We start from the raw sequence: 17,657 nt of genomic DNA on the forward strand, positions 1-17,657 counted from the left end.
CTATGACATCACCACAGGACCTGTAAGCTATCGACTGCAGGTAAGTATTATGTCTGTCTCCTGTAACATGCGTAGTGTATCTAATGCTGCATCTCTGCAGTGAGCGGGGTCTGTACTAGGGTCCTATAAGATGAGGGGCCCCAAGACACCTTCTTGCTTCCCCACCCAAGTAATGGTATTTCCCCCAATAATAGTGCTCCCTTTGTAAGTCACTCCCATGTACGAGTGGTCCCTCTGTGTCCCCCCTCCACCCCTGTAATGGTGTGTCCCCGCTAAGTATTAGCGGCCCCACTATATGTCTCCCCCAAGTATTAGCGGCCCCACTATATGTCTCCCCCAAGTATTAGCGGCCCCACTATATGTCTCCCCCAAGTATTAGCGGCCCCACTATCCGTCTCCCCCAAGTATTAGCGGCCCCACTATATGTCTCCCCCAAGTATTAGCGGCCCCACTATCCGTCTCCCCCAAGTATTAGCGGCCCCACTATATGTCTCCCCCAAGTATTAGCGGCCCCACTATCCGTCTCCCCCAAGTATTAGCGGCCCCACTATATGTCTCCCCCAAGTATTAGCGGCCCCACTATCCGTCTCCCCCAAGTATTAGCGGCCCCACGATATGTCTCCCCCAAGTATTAGCGGCCCCACTATACGTCTCCCCCAAGTATTAGCGGCCCCACTATACGTCTCCCCCAAGTATTAGCGGCCCCTCTGTACGTCCCCCCCAAGTATTAGCGGCCCCTCTGTACGTCCCCCCCAAGTATTAGCGGCCCCTCTGTACGTCCCCCCCAAGTATTAGCGGCCCCTCTGTACGTCCCCATAAGTATTAGCGGCCCCACTATATGTCTTCTCCAAGTATTAGCGGCCCCTCTGTTAGCACAACAGAGCGTTACAATTCGAGCAGCTCGGAGGATCGCTGACACGTCACAGGGCGCCTCAAGATAAACACTAAAGGTCGCCTGATTTATCAGATGCAGACCTTGTTGCTCCTTTTATTACTGATTAGTGCCTTTAGTACATGCAGGGACGTCTCTATCTTGGTTCCCAAACTGTTCCAGTAGTTGAGCCCTTTTTGAAGCACGCATTTGTCACAAAGCGGGTCAGGGGTGTGGTCAGGGGTGTGGTCAGGGGTTTGGTCAGGGGCGTGGCTTATCACAACATATGATTTTTACCGTTTAAAAAAAATAAAAACCGGCTTGAGCTCCGGATGGGCTACTGCTATACATTATATTTAAAATGAACATGCTGCGGAAATATATGTGTATATACAAAGGAGAATCTACTTCACCTCTATGTGTATATACTGAGGAGAATCTACCTCACCTCTATGTGTATATACTGAGGAGAATCTACCTCACCTCTTTGTGTATATGCTGAGGAGAATCTACCTCACCTCTTTGTGTATATGCTGAGGAGAATCTACCTCACCTCTTTGTGTATATGCTGAGGAGAATCTACCTCACCTCTATGTGTATATGCTGAGGAGAATCTACCTCACCTCTATGTGTATATGCTGAGGAGAATCTACCTCACCTCTATGTGTATATGCTGAGGAGAATCTACCTCACCTCTATGTGTATATGCTGAGGAGAATCTACCTCACCTCTATGTGTATATGCTGAGGAGAATCTACCTCACCTCTATGTGTATATACAAAGGAGAATCTACCTCACCTCTATGTGTATATACAAAGGAGAATCTACCTCACCTCTATGTGTATATACTGAGGAGAATCTACCTCATTTCTATGTATATGTACTGAGGAGAATCTAATGCTTCTCTATGCGTATATACTGAGGAGAATCTACCTCACCTCTATGTGTATATACAAAGGAGAATCTACCTCATTTCTATGTATATGTACTGAGGAGAATCTACCTCACCTTTATGTGTATATACTAAGGAGAATCTACTTCACCTCTATGTGTATATGCTGAGGAGAATCTACCTCACCTTTATGTGTATATACTAAGGAGAATCTACTTCACCTCTATGTGTATATGCTGAGGAGAATCTACCTCACCTCTATGTGTATATGCTGAGGAGAATCTACCTCACCTCTATGTGTATATGCTGAGGAGAATCTACCTCACCTCTATGTGTATATGCTGAGGAGAATCTACCTCACCTCTATGTGTATATGCTGAGGAGAATCTACCTCACCTCTATGTGTATATACAAAGGAGAATCTACCTCACCTCTATGTGTATATACAAAGGAGAATCTACCTCACCTCTATGTGTATATACTGAGGAGAATCTACCTCATTTCTATGTATATGTACTGAGGAGAATCTAATGCTTCTCTATGCGTATATACTGAGGAGAATCTACCTCACCTCTATGTGTATATACAAAGGAGAATCTACCTCATTTCTATGTATATGTACTGAGGAGAATCTAATGCTTCTCTATGCGTATATACTGAGGAGAATCTAATGCTCCTCTGTGAGTATATACTGAGGAGAATCTAATGCTCCTCTGTGTGTATATACTGAGGAGAATCTAATGCTCCTCTGTGTGTATATACTGAGGAGAATCTAATGCTCCTCTGTGTGTATATACTGAGGAGAATCTAATGCTCCTCTGTGTGTATATACTGAGGAGAATCTAATGCTCCTCTGTGTGTATATACTGAGGAGAATCTAATGCTCCTCTGTGTGTATATACTGAGGAGAATCTAATGCTCCTCTGTGTGTGTATATACTAAGGAGAATCTACCGCTCCTCTGTGTGTGTATATACTAAGGAGAATCTACCGCTCCTCTGTGTGTGTATATACTAAGGAGAATCTACCGCTCCTCTGTGTGTGTATATACTGAGGAGAATCTACCGCTCCTCTGTGTGTGTATATACTGAGGAGAATCTACCTCACCTCTATGTGTATATACTGAGGAGAATCTACCTCTCCTCTGTGTGTGTATATACTGAGGAGAATCTACCTCTCCTCTGTGTGTGTATATACTGAGGAGAATCTACCTCTCCTCTGTGTGTGTATATACTGAGGAGAATCTACCTCTCCTCTGTGTGTGTATATACTGAGGAGAATCTACCTCTCCTCTGTGTGTGTATATACTGAGGAGAATCTACCTCTCCTCTGTGTGTGTATATACTGAAAGGCTATAAAGTACATAAGGAAGCGGCCATGGACTGGAGGGATGGAGCATGCCTTTAATTCTAAGAAGGGGCTGCAATCTCCAGTCAGGGGTTAAATTTGAATAAAAAGGGGTATTACCTTTAGGGTGACTACCCACTAGCGTTTTTTTCCGCTGCGAATTTGCTCCTTTTTTCTCTTCCAATTGTTAATGGGACTTTCTAATGTTAAAAACGCAACGTTGCTTTGCGCCGCATTGTGTTTTTAACATTAGGAAGTCCCATAGGCATCTGGGGAAAAAAACGCTGCGAATTCGCAGTGGGAAAAAAAACGCTACTGGGTAGTCACCCTTAAGTGTAAAAAGTGAAAAAAATGGGAGGGGTGGCACATTCTGCAGAGGGACATCGGTACATGCAATCTGAGAAGAATCTACCTCTCCTCTATGTGTATACATATTTTATTTCTCGGTTACCCTGAAGTAACCACGACTTAATAAAATTTTTTAGTGCGAACAACCAGTAAACACCTGTAGCAAGCTAACGCAGGCGAAGCCGGGTATATCGGCTAGTCACCCCATAAGTCTATGCAAAGCGAGAACACGAAATCTACACTTTGGTGCCTGTTTACATGAGCATATTTGTAAAATGCCACATGTATAACGCATAGGGCAGTGATTTTGCACTGAGCATGATGACGTATCTCACACCCGCTGTCATGCGCAGTCTGACTAGTTTCTTTTTTTTTTAGTTTCCCACTCTTAGTAGCATTGCGTGTAAACTCAGCACATACACAATGTAATTGCATATGTACAGCATTTGTTACGGGCACATAGTGAATAGGGCTATATTGCGCATAACACGCGGTACAATAGAGCATGTTACGTTCTCTTTGTACACATGTATTATATGCAATCAAAAACTGCTAGTCTGAGTGGATCAATGAAAATGAATGTACTTTCAGTGACTGAGATATCTGATGAACCTGCCAGGGATGGATGGGAAGAGGAAGGAGATGGCAGAGAGTCTATTACATCTCACCCTAGAGATCTTCTATCAGCTTACTGGAGAGGTGAGAGATTCTGATGACGTCACATCATGACATCATCTATACGTATAATGAAATGTCCTGACTGACTGATTCATCAATACAGAGCCGAAACTACTGAAGCTAGAAATTTGGACAGTAGATTCATTGTAAAACGTAGAGATCCACTAAGAGAGGTTGATATCTAATGACCTATGAACCTGATAATCTATTGAACAAATAATTAAACACGTATTTTACTGATTGTCACAAACACCGACGTAAATATTTGCCCGGATGCTACTAATTCGCACAAACCACCATAAGTGTGAGGTTAGTAGAACTGTTATACTGATTCCCACCTCTATCGTGATATAAAGTCACACTATCACCCCAGTGATTCACCGCGTGATCCAATATCTCCTCCTGTTAAATGTTATCTATTGCTCCCTGTTATCAGCCATTTCTGAATGAGGAGTAGATGAAGGTAACAAACTAAACCATATTACCATACATATATTTGAGCAATATCCTATACGTTGTATCATACTCCGGTCATGGCCAGAGAGGTGCGTGAGGAGATATTGGAGCACGTGGGGAATCACTGGGATGACTTCACCATTTTATCTCCTGATAGTGATTGGAATAATTAGAACAGTTTAGCTGATATGTCGCGGCCGCACACTTATGGGGGTTTGTGTTAGTAGCAGCCAGGCAAATATTTAGGTCAGTGTGTGAAGCCTATCACAATGGAGAGTTGTATGGCAAGTTCGGCGTTGAAGGGGATCCCGTGAATAGACTGCGTGTTACGTCTTCGTAACATCTCTCTAACGGACATTTCCATGTTTCCTGCCTTATGAAGCTGTGATGAACGCACTCCCCATTCCTCAGCATGAAAGTACGTGTAATTCTGGGAAAAATGCTAAAAAATGCCGAGCTAGATTTACTGATGGGATCAGAAGAAGAAGAAGAGGATGGCTCAATGAAGCCGCTACTAAGGACACAGAAATAAAGAAGTTCACCGTGCCGCAGCTACAGATTACCAGCAAACAAATCCACAGGTTCATAGAGCTGCAGCAGCTAAATACCAAGATAATAATCCCAAGGTCCACAAAACATCATCAGCTGAATAAGCCCGAGGTGCACAGAACATCGTCAGCTGAATGACCCCGAGGTCCACAGAACATCGTCAGCTGAATGACCCCGAGGTCCACAGAACATCGTCAGCTGAATGACCCCGAGGTCCACAGAACATCGTCAGCTGAATGACCCCGAGGTCCACAGAACATCGTCAGCTGAGTGACCCCGAGGTCCACAGAACATCGTCAGCTGAATGACCCCGAGGTCCACAGAACATCGTCAGCTGAGTGACCCCGAGGTCCACAGAACATCGTCAGCTGAGTGACCCCGAGGTCCACAGAACATCGTCAGCTGAGTGACCCCGAGGTCCACAGAACATCGTCAGCTGAATGACCCCGAGGTCCACAGAACATCGTCAGCTGAATGACCCCGAGGTCCATAGAGCAGCTGTTAATAGACAGAAGTAATCCAAGACGATCAGAAAGGCGATTGCTTCCATGGAAGGTTAGAGGTTTGTCCGGAATGTTGTACGATTCTGATGTGGATTATGAATCTGATAAGACTGTTGCTCTGGGAACTATGACTCATAAATGTATGTATTGTAACGTCCTTAAGTGGAAAGAAGAGGCCCCTGGTATGTGTTGCAAATTCTGACTTTTGAGCCTTTGCCTCAGCCGCTCTATAGCTTAATTATGGGTCTTCATTAGGAGCACTTTCAAAGTGCAAGGACAGATGTACCACTTAGTTGGTAGTCTGCTGCCTTTGTCCCAGCAAAAAGCTCAATTTTTGCAGAATATGTCCTAAATCTACCACTTGCCAGAATACGGAAATGTTGTGGGTAGCCTTGGCTGTCGCCTCTTCTGGCATTGCTGCCGCATTATTAGATGGAGGTAAGACGGCTCATTGTGCTTTTAGATTGAACTTAAATCTGATACATATGGAGACACATCTGTGCAACACATCAAAGCAGAGTAATATTGTTTTCAGTACATTATATGGGACTTTAAATAGCACCATTGAAAAATACAACTCGCCCTGCAAAAAACAAGCCCCCATACAGCGACGTCCATGAATAAATAAAGGAGTTAAGATTTTTTAAAAGGGTGGAGGAAAAAACAAAAAAGAGCGGCGTCATTAAGGGGTTAAATAATGTACTAACTTCCTTCTCTGGGCCATTACGAACGCAGGGATACCACATGTGTAATTTTGTTTTTTAATTTTTTATTTGTTACAAGGTAAAGGGAGAATGGTGGGGTTTGGCACTTTTATTTTTATATTTTTTGTAATTTCTTAAATGTGTTTTTTTTTTTTTTTACTTTTTAAAATTTTTTGTCCCTTTAAGGGATTTGCATAATACTTTTTTTTAATTCTTCTAATACTCTGCTATGCTGAGGCATAGCAGGGTATTAGACAGGCTTTGATGCTCAGACGGAGTCTAAGTGTCATAGACTAAGCTGGCAGACCCGGAGGCTATATTCAAGCCTCTGGGTGCCACAGAGGGAGCTCCCTCCCTTTGTCAGCCCTTTACATGCTGTGGTCGCACAGACTGCGGCACGTAAAGGGTTAAACAGCAGGAGATCGCTGGCAAACCCAGAGGCTATAGTCAAGCCTCTGGGTGCCACAGAGACCCATCAGGACCCCCTCATCACATTGCGGGGGGTCCGATGGTGACAGCCCTTTACATGCTGCGGTTGCACAGACCGCGGCATGTAAAGGATTAAACAGCAGAGATCGGAGGTGTTCTCCGTTCTCAGCTGTAAGAGCTGGTGCCTGGCTGTCATCTGACAGGCAAGCACCAGCTCTCGCTGCCACAGGGGACCATTGGCCGGCTTCTGCCAAGCCAATGGTCTCCGTGGCAACCTGTAAACAGTGCAGGAGTTAAAAAAAAAAGAAGCAGGAAGTTGCTGGCAGCTATCTTCCTGCTTCCTTTTCTTAAAGTCTTGCACGGTTCTGTGTGGGACTCTGCAGGCAGAACACGATGCCACAGCTTGTGGCATTGTGTTCTGCAAGTCCCATATTGAGACATAGCCCGGAAATCTTCTGGGCTATATCACTATGGGCAGTGGAGCTCGCCCCGGAAAAATTCCAGGCGTGCTGAAGGGGTTAATGGGGGTGTTACTGTTCTCTTAGCTGGAGACTGTCCAGACAAACTTTACCAATCGTGCCGAGGGGAACAAGAGCCGAAAAAGTAAGAACATGTTTAAAATCTTCATATTTGTGGCCTCGTATTCAGAAGCTCTCCCTAATCACAGATGTGAGAGTTCTCTTCAGAGGTGACGCTTCCGATGGGCATTTTTCAGAGATGTTACTTAAAATAGGAGACGGAGAAAACTCTACACCTGAAGGTAAGATCATCCTAACCCCAAGCTTAGCCATAGTGGTGACATCTCTTACAGAAGTGACTGCTCAGGTGTACCCCGACATCTCTGACATCACAGCGAAGCCCATAACATGCGATTTTTAACTTCCTAAAATGACAAAGCTGCTATTAATGATCTTTTGTTGAAATCATTAAAAGGAGAAAAAAAGTTATATATATATAAGTCTATAGATTCAGTACTACAAACTGATGACGCAGTAAACTATCCTGTGGGATTCCTACACACCCTCAACCCAGCCGGTCATAACCTCATTCATAAGATTAGCGCACCAGTCATGTTACGAAGAAACCCCAAACCCTCCAAAATTATATAATGGCCCCAGACTGCGAATAAAAGTTCTCCATTTAAGTGTTATTGAGACCACAGTAATCACTGGATGTGCTGAAGGGGAAACTGTATTCATACCACGAATACCACTAATACCCACTGAGTACCCATTTGAGTTCAAAAGCCTGCCGTTCGCCCTCCAGGTCTGCTTTGCAATGACAATCAATAAATCGCAGGGACAATCGTTGAAGTTAGCCGGAATAGACTTGAGGGAGGACTGTTCTTCACCCGGTCAGTTCTATGCGGCTGTTCCAGAGTGGGTTCCTCCCGCAGTCTGGTGGTCCTTGTACCTGAAGGTGATACTACGAATGTAGTTTACAAAGAGGTCCTTCACTAATAGGATTATAATACAGGGATTATTAGAATGGTTTATGTAATAAACACCAAAGATATATGATAAAGAAAGATAAAGGTTTATAACATAAGTTAATTAGCGATGGGTTAGCAACATAATAATTATGAAGATAGTTACGATTTGTAGCATCTAGAAAGTGTGATACGAATTTCACGAAGACGAAGTCGCGGGCAAAAGCTGGTTCTTCTATATGCTAACAGATTGACATGACTGAGAAGCTGAGGGACTCTGTAGATGTATGTAACACCATTTATTACTCCGTCTCTCATCAGGATTATACAGCAGTGAAGAAGACCTCTAGTGAGCGCTGGCAGAACTTTGTGTCTGAAGGTCATGGAAGAACCCTGAGCCCAATAACGGGGCCTTCAACTCCCTACCCGATACATGAGGACTTCAATGGGCAGAAGATCCTGGAACATGTCCTTAAGATGACTGAGCTGCTGACCGGAGAGGTGACACTGCGGGGAATGGGGGACATTATACAGCAGTGGTGGCGAACCTATGGCACGCGTGCCAGAGGCGGCACGCAGAGCCCTCCCTACTGGCACGCGCCCCATCAGCCGCTCACCACTTGTGAATACCAGCAGGGGCCGCGGCTCCCCTGCCGGCATTCACAGACGGCACTGCTAGCCGCGCTGATCCCGGCACACACTAACTTCAGTGTGCAGCTGGAATCCTTCTCCCTCCTGCCCCGAAGTCTCCTGCTACTTGGTTCCGCCGGGAGGCTCCAGCAGCGTGTGTGTCAGAGTGTGTGCCGGGAACATATTAACACTTTCTTCCCCACTTCTGCAGCAATCAGCAATTCCCAGCAACCTGATTGGTTGTTTGGGTTGGCTGATTCACCAAACAATCAATCAGGTTGCTGGGAATTACCTATTGAGGCAGAAGTGGGTAAGAAAAAGTTAATATGCGTGCTCGGACCATCGCTGACCAGAAGAGGAGCTGAGCTTCCAGGAGGGGGAGGAGGAGGGGGTAAGTATGTGGGTCTTGGGAGGGGCACTGTGGGGTGTCACTACTGCACTGGGGGGCCGCTAGGGGTGTCATTATTGCACTGGGGGGCTGCTGGGGGGTGTCACTATTGCACTGGGGGGCCGCTGGGGGTGTCACTACTGCACTGGGGGGCCGCTGGGGGGTGTCATTGTTGCGCTGGGGGGGTGTCACTATTGCATTGGGGGGCTGCTGGGGGGGTGTCACTATTGCACTGGGGGTCCGCTGGGGGGGGTGTCACTATTGCACTGGGGGGCCGCTGGGGGGGTGTCACTATTGCACTCGGGGGCCGCTGGAAGGTGTCACTATTGCACTGGGGGGCCACTAGGGGTTGCCCCTACTGCACGGGGAGGCCGCTGGGGGTGTCGCTACCGCAATGGGGGGCCGCTGGGGTTGTCACTACTGCACTGGGGGGCCGCTGAGTGTGTCCCTAATGCACTGGGGGCTGCTGGGGGTCACTATTATTGCTGCGGGGTGGGGGACACTATTACCGCTGGGGCCGCTGTGGGGTGGGGGTCACTATTACCGCTGGGGCTGCTGTGTGGTGGGGGTCACTATTATCGCTGTGGGGGCGGTCACTATTACCGCTGGGGCCGCTGTGGGGTGGGGGTCACTATTAACCCTGGGGCTGCTGGGAGGGGTGTCACTATTACTGCTGGGGCTGCTGTGGGGGGTCACTATTACCACTGGGGCCACTGTGATGTGGGGGTCACTATTACCGCTGGGGCTGCTGGGGGGGGTGTCACTATTACCGCTGGGGTATGTTTACATGTGGCGGAAATGGGCAGGGCTATTCAAAATAGACCGGGTGCAGATTTTGACTGCTTTTTGGATGCGGAAATGCTGCAGAATTTTCCACAGAAATTTCTGCTGAGGACATTCTGCAGCATTTTCGCGTCTAAATAGGAGTCGAAATCTGCACGCTGTCAATTTAGATGCGGCCCTGTCCTTTTTAGAACGACGGGGGTAAAATCATACGCCATGATAAGCCCCGCCCCCTGACATGTTGGCACTTTGCGATAAATAAGTGGGTTTTAGGTTGCAGTTTGGGCACTCGGTCTCTAAAAGGTTCGCCATCACTGTTATACAGTAACAGGAGGGCTGTGGAGGATGACTGTATATTGTGTTGTCAGGTTCCTATAAGGTGTCAGGACGTCTCCGTCTATTTCTCCATGGAGGAGTGGGAGTATTTAGAAGGACACAAGGATCTGTACAAGGAGGTCATGATGGAGGATCAGCAGCCCCTCACATCACAAGGTAATAGACCTATAGAAGTACACATGACCTTAAGTACTTGAAGATGGAGTCCAGTCACTGTATGTGTGTCTTACAGATAGATCCAGTAAGAGGACATCACCAGAGAGCCGCCCCAGTCCTCTCCATCCACAGGATTATCCGGTACGTGGAGAAACTCCCTATAATCTGTAGAAGGCTCTGAAGGTTCTGCATTCAATACCAAATTTTCCCCAACCCTTTGAGACGGACGTTCAGTTTAAACGCAGAAAACGACTGAATGGCGAACAAGAATCATGCGCTTCTCGTTTGTTGTTCAGTTTCAGCCACCATAAGGATCAGCGGCGGCTTGTGCGCTTATCCTGCAGTTTAACCCCTGATCGTTCACTGTGTGACATCGGAATGTGGAACAATGAATGATTAGCGGGTGAGACCTGCAGGATTGTCAACGAGAAACAGGCTGCCGAGTGCGGATGTGCTGGTGATGGCGTTAGCAGCTCGTTCGCTCGTCGGGCAAACAAGAATTGTGCTTTTACATGGAACGATAATCGTTCAGTGTAAACACAGCCAAGAACTGGAAGACAAACGAGAATTGGTTTGCTTCTCATTTGTTACATGCAAGCAGAAAAATCATTGTTCGCTCATTTACACATTGTTGCGAGTAAACAGCGGTTGTTTAGTCACTTACATTCACTGTATAAGCAAGCTGCTCCTGCCAATGATAAATCTCTTAGTACTCTAACAGAAGTTTCTTTCCGCACTGAAACAACTTAAGGCTCATCTATCTATGCTGAATCCTAGTTTCATCAGTTGGTATCTTCCACATGAGATAATTTTTCTGATGACCTCGCCAAGGATGGATATATGCTTGAAACACTCAAGATGCCATGACATATGTCTGTTTCTATGTCTCTTTCTCTCTGTCTCTTTCTCTCTGCCTCTTTCTCTCTGCCTCTTTCTCTCTGCCTCTTTCTCTCTGCCTCTTTCTCTCTGCCTCTTTCTCTCTGCCTCTTTCTCTCTGCCTCTTTCTCTCTGTCTCTTTCTCTCTGCCTCTTTCTCTCTGCCTCTTTGTCTCTCTGCCTCTTTGTCTCTCTGCCTCTTTGTCTCTCTGCCTCTTTGTCTCTCTGCCTCTTTGTCTCTCTGCCTCTTTGTCTCTCTGCCTCTTTGTCTCTCTGCCTCTTTGTCTCTCTGCCTCTTTGTCTCTCTGCCTCTTTGTCTCTCTGCCTCTTTGTCTCTCTGCCTCTTTGTCTCTCTGCCTCTTTGTCTCTCTGCCTCTTTGTCTCTCTGTCTCTTTCTCTTGACAAAAATTTTTCCAATGGCGCACAGTGCGGAGGAGCCAAAAGCTGGGGCAGGGTCGAACACGGCTGTTTTTATCTGTAGGTTTTACATGCAGGTCAGTTTTTAAACACTCTCCCGCTGCAATCACCAACAGGCCAAGGAATTGTATCTCCTTTCTAGAACGCGGTAAATTTAAGTTCAGTATAGAGTTCAAATACTGCTGAAACTCCATCAGTTCTGTTTTGGTACCCAACCATATGATGAAAAAAAATCCTCTATATAGCGGTACCAGCATCTCAGCAGGTCCCAAAACCTCGACGTGTACACAGACTCTTGTTTAAATTCGCACATGTACACGTTTGCATACGTTGGAGCCACGTTAGAGCCCATGGCTGTGCCCTGTCCCTGCCGGTAGTACACCCCCCCCCCGACCCCAAACAAAAAATAATTGTTTGAGAGGATGTACCCCAACAGTGACAGGACAAAGCCACAGCAACCACAGGATAAATCACAACCCTCTAGATCGCCTTCCACTGCCCTAAGTCCCTTTCCATGGGTTATAAATGTATACAACACAGTCACATCCAGGGACGCCACTACATATGGTCGTGTTTTAAATCATTAATTTTCTGAAGAAAATCCCCGATATTCTTTATGTAGGACATAAGAAAGAATCTAAGGACCGTATCTAAAAGGATGGTGGAGATATTGCTGCCTGCTCCACGATGGTCATGACATCATATCTGGAGGATTTCACATAGCAGTTAAATAATTAATGGCATGGTTAACAAAGGGGCATTAGTTTGGAGGGTGCGCTGTTTTATGTATTCTGTGGAATGGCAGAAGAGAGGTCTTCCTCATACACGTTGTTGGGGCTAGAGCAACGCATTTCTCCGAACAGAATAGATGATGTTATCTGTGCGGAGATCCCAAAACCTGAAGAAGATCCTTCCCTTCATGAAATCGTCAAGGTGAATATGATCCATGGGCCTTGTGGTAATTTAACCCCCAATGCACCCTGTATGAAAGAAGGTCGCTGCAGCAAAAAGTATCCTCGACCCTCCTGAGAGACACACAGGAGACGACAGATACCCCAGTGCCGGCGAAGAGCCCTGAAGGGCGGTGGTTTCACCGGTGAGATCCATGTGTAACCCTGGATAACCGCTGGGGGGCCTAATAATCCTGTTCCTTCACCTACATTTGTTGCCCATATATAACATAGAGTATTGCAGTTCTGTAAGATCTATACAATACATGTAAATATGGTAATAAAGGCAGCGGCCGGGCTTCATTTGGTCTTGTAAATGATAGCGTTGAGATCACATTATATGAAAGTGGTCGATACATCAGCAGTTCTGAGGCCGTCTGGAGAATTCTGGGGTTTCCCATACATGAAAGGTTTCCAACAGTCGTTCATCTCGCTGTTCCTTCCTACTATGTATGGAAATGTAAGTTAGACCTGCAGCTGGCTCCCTCATATAACTACTGCTGTCCTGTCATTACTGGTCATTATGCTAATTACCCATCTTCTCCGCTCATCTAACACGTTCCTCTACATCTGTCTACATTCCCAGCTTTTCCCTCAGGGTAATGATCTGAAGAATATTGATGCTGCAGCCATAGTGGTAAAAGAAGAGGTAAATGTGAGGGGTGATGAGCGGTGGAAGGAGGAGATCCCTACAGACACCCGTCCAGGTGAGTAGTAACCACGGAGTAATGCAGAGAACAGTCACATCTTCTGCTCTTTCATCACCTGCAATGTTTTTGTGTTACATTTTTAAGCTCTGCGTTCTGTCAGATTGTTCAGCTGCGTATTCATCCATTTAGCTGAAACACAAATTAAATGTGGATGAAAATGTGATATCGCTACAGGAGATAAACCGTGACGAGCATTTATATATGCCGATCTCTGCTGATCTCTTAAAAAGGTGTGTTAGGGATTCCCATAAATGACAGATCAGCCAAGCGTTTTCATACCATCTAACTCCTGAGGATACATATTCCTCCTGTGATAATTTGCTGGAGCTCACCGCTATGTTTGGGGTGTTGGCAGGTCTTACAATTCGGACATATTGAGGGTAATGGCTATATATGACATAGTTTCTGCAGCTGTGGGACTATGTGTACGTCTCCACCAATATTTTTGTGTCCCTGATTTATGGAAAGCCTTAACAATAATCTCATGATGCTTTACAACTTCTTGTCCCAACTCTTCATTTAGCACATCATAGATTCCCTCTATACTGAGGATTGTCCATAACCGTAGAGACAGCCGTCCAAGCATTCCTCCGGCTCTGGAGCTAAAACCTTTTTTGCAATGACTAGCTTGTATCCAGGTTTCCTGTCCTTCCAGTTTTACTGAATTGGCAGTTGTCAACTGGATCCGGTATGGACTATCAAATGTTGGTTCAAAACTTTTTCTGCCATGTCTTTTGAGGACAACCCGGTCCTGGAAACAAAATATGTGACCTTTCTTTTGAGTCTGAATCTGCAATCAAGGAAAATTCAATATATAATTTCATATGGGGACAGCTTGGTGTTCCTATTATGTATAGTTCTTGCTAAGTAGAGAGCTTATAAAATGTCTACCTCTATTACTTTGTATGATCTGTGGTATACCATCTATACAAATTTCTGTGTTCAATATTTTCTTACTTGTAGTCTTGATGTTGGAATTTGTGGTTTTGTTTTTTTTTTTTTTTTTTTTTATTTTACAAGCTACAACTCCAGCCAGCCTGAGAAATTGTATATGCAAACCAACACAAACTCACAGAACCTTGCCTTAAGTAGCTGTATATAGCAATCTGCAGTCACTGGAACAGGTAGTCTGGCTTTTGAGTAACAGCGAGGAGGTACTTTGGTAACTTTGGCTGGGTTTATCGGGCGAAAGCTATGCATCTCTGGACAAACCTGGTCGAAGCATTGTCGAAGCCTGGGGCAATCCAAGCAGAAGACAGTACACCACCCATTATCTGCATTGACTGATGTGTGGTTCCATGGCTCAAATGTGACATCCTAGAGTAGAGCGTCTCGCAGAGGCACAGAGGTTTAACTTTCCTCCAGAATCCTTTCTCACCCTGTTCTATTTGTCCTTTTCACTCCAAAGCATTGGTTCTGCAAAAGGAACAACAAATATTTAAACTTGATTTAGTTGCAGTCAGGTGGCTGTATGATGCATCCTGTGGGAGAAGGGCTGCCACCTTGGCTGCTGTATCTGGCCTTCGATCCCCTAGAGCCTCCAGAGTCGTTTCCTTGGGATGAGCCTGGACCTTGATAACCACTACCTGTTTGGGAAGATCTAAAACCTGATACAACAAGGATACCATCTATGCATTCCATATGGAAGGAGTAATCTCCAACAAAAACTATTAGAAAGATAGTAAAAAAAAATTACCAGGTCTGTGCTAACTTTGTAAATAAAACAAGAATGGATAAAGCAGACTTACATAGTTGGGGGAGCCCTCTGAATCATCAAAGGCTTCACATTAGCAGCAGTAGTTGTCAGTTTTATCAAGCCCTGGTTTTTTTGCTCTCCCTGGGACGCCGCAAGGTGAAACATGTCTGGGTGACTATAGATTACATTTTTAATAGGGCTTTGGTGGTGCTGATTTATAAATTTCCACTTAGGCTTTTGGCAGTTGGCCATCCAGGCCTATGTTTTGGTGTGTATATGCACAGTTACACACATGATACTAACTGATGACTGCTGGTCCCATCCCATTACTGCCACCATTTGCCCCTTTATTTTAAATATCATTCAATGTTGTCTTTTTGAATAATAAAGTATTTAGATTATATTTCAGGGGATATCACCTATGGGTACTTTTTACCTTTGGCAATTAGAATTGTGTTTATATAACCCGGAGTATTCCTAGGGCAATTTAATAATATAAGCAGTTATAATAATCGTCCCACTATTGAAAGTCACACAAGTCCAGCATTTTGTGGCAAATCACATACAAGATCTTCTGTTACGTTTGCATATATTAGTTCATTTCACATCCCCCCCACAAACTGCTTCTAGCCAGCCTGTTCTACTCCTGACCATTGTCATGAATCTTTTAAGTGACCCATATTAGCCTTGGAGGATAATATCCAAAAGTCAAGTGACTTTTATTAACTCCGGGGGATAATATGCAGAAACAACTGCTAGATTACTCTTACACCAGTGATAACTTGGGTGATTATTACCCCATGTAAATGTACCTTAGCTGTCAAACACCAGTGATTGTAGCTGGCAGGTGTCATCTGCTGTGACTAACCAGCACCCACTGGGGTAAGTCACAGAGGGGGAATGGGTTAATTATCGAAATTTGCTTCAAGCCTTCAAATTTTGTATAGAAATTTTATATGCAAATGTTATAGAATATCAAATTTATACTTTATTTCATTAAAAAATAACAAAAATACACTTTATTGTTGGCAGACGCCGGTACCAGGAGCTCAGGGGAATATCTGATGTCTTCAAATCTTAACACAGTAGACTGCAATATTGTCCAGGATACATTAGAAGAGCCCACTATTATCCCATATATACCATCAGACCTTCACAGCAAACATCTATCATCTGATCCTGCTACACAGGTCCTGCTTTCTGATGCATCACAGACTACTGAGCCAGATAAAAGTCACCGCAGGGATGTTGAATATCAAAAAGCTCCCACGGCGGAGAAGGCATTTTTACATCCAGAAAGTGGAAGATGTTTTATAGATAAATCAGATCTTGTTCCACATGAGAGAGGACACACAGGGGCGACGCTATTTTCATGTCTTAAGTGTGGGAAAGGTTTTATGTGGAAATTACAACTTGTTAAACATCAGAGAACTCACACAGGGGAGAAACCATTTTCATGTTCAGAATGTGGGAAATGTTTTATCCAGAAATCAGATCTTGTAAGACATTATCAGAGATCTCACTTTTCATGTCGTCAATGTGGGAAATGTTTTGCTCTGAAATCCAGACTTATTCTGCATGAGAGAATTCACACACAAGAGAAGTCGTATATTTATTTTCAGAATGTGGGAAATATTTTACCCAGCAATCCTATTTTGTTAAATGTTGGAGGGCTCACACAGGGGCAGAGCCAGGTTCAGGTCCTGAATGTGGGAAATGTTTTACCTTGAAATCCGATCTGATTTGACATCAGAGAATTCACATGGGACAAAGCCATTTTCATGTTCAGAATGTGGGAATGTTATGGCATTCAATTTATTCTTGTTAAACATTAATATCACGGTGAACGCCATAAAAAGTGACTTAAAAAACCTCAGAATTGCAGATTTTGTTAATCAAGCCTCCAGAAAAAAATGGTATAAAAGTGAACAAAATGTTTTATGTTCCCACAAGTGGGATTAATCAAGACTAGAACTCTTTTGCAGAAGAAAACTGATCATTAAGCATTGTTGGGGGAAATAAAATTGCTATTGCTCTTGGAATGCGGTGACTCAAAATCAATTTTTTTTTCTGTTTTTAGTTTTCTAGCAAAAGCTCCTAGAACATATATGTGTTGTGATGGATAGAAGGGATACTCCAGTGGCACAACTAATCTCTTAAGAACATGGTGGAAATCCAGTTTGCATAAAGGGGCTTTCCAGGAAAAAGGGAGCAGTATCTACAGTTACAAGCGATACGGAGGTCGGTGTGGAGGCTTTTGCTCCAACCTAATAATAATAATCTTTTTTCGCATGGCGCCAACTTATTCTGCAGCGCTTTCAAGGCACATGGGGAACACAAACAATACGAAATTACAAGAGTATCATATTGGTATTCAATTATTTGAAGACAAAGAGGGTGGGCGTGATACAGAAGGTACAGGGACAGGCAGTGGAGCAAGGGGGATACAGCAATGCAGTGATAATGTGATATACATTTTTTGGGAGGGGACACAAACCGGGTGGGGGTAGT

General features: G+C 44.7%; 1 protein-coding gene across 1 annotated transcript; it reads left to right on the forward strand.

Moving 5' to 3' along the window:
- Positions 1-15: 15 nt before the first annotated feature.
- On the forward strand, positions 16-17,179 carry LOC136620467 (oocyte zinc finger protein XlCOF7.1-like). The gene is made up of 7 exons (XM_066595252.1): positions 16-40; positions 4,049-4,156; positions 8,527-8,706; positions 10,375-10,498; positions 10,575-10,639; positions 13,327-13,447; positions 16,179-17,179. The coding sequence occupies exons 2-7, from the start codon at positions 4,064-4,066 to the stop codon at positions 16,874-16,876; spliced, it is 1,281 nt and encodes a 426-aa protein (XP_066451349.1). The 5' UTR covers positions 16-40; positions 4,049-4,063; the 3' UTR covers positions 16,877-17,179.
- The last annotated feature ends 478 nt before the right edge of the window (positions 17,180-17,657 follow it).

Source organism: Eleutherodactylus coqui, chromosome 3, assembly GCF_035609145.1.
Source record: "Eleutherodactylus coqui strain aEleCoq1 chromosome 3, aEleCoq1.hap1, whole genome shotgun sequence".
Classification (NCBI taxonomy): Eukaryota; Metazoa; Chordata; class Amphibia; order Anura; family Eleutherodactylidae; genus Eleutherodactylus; species Eleutherodactylus coqui.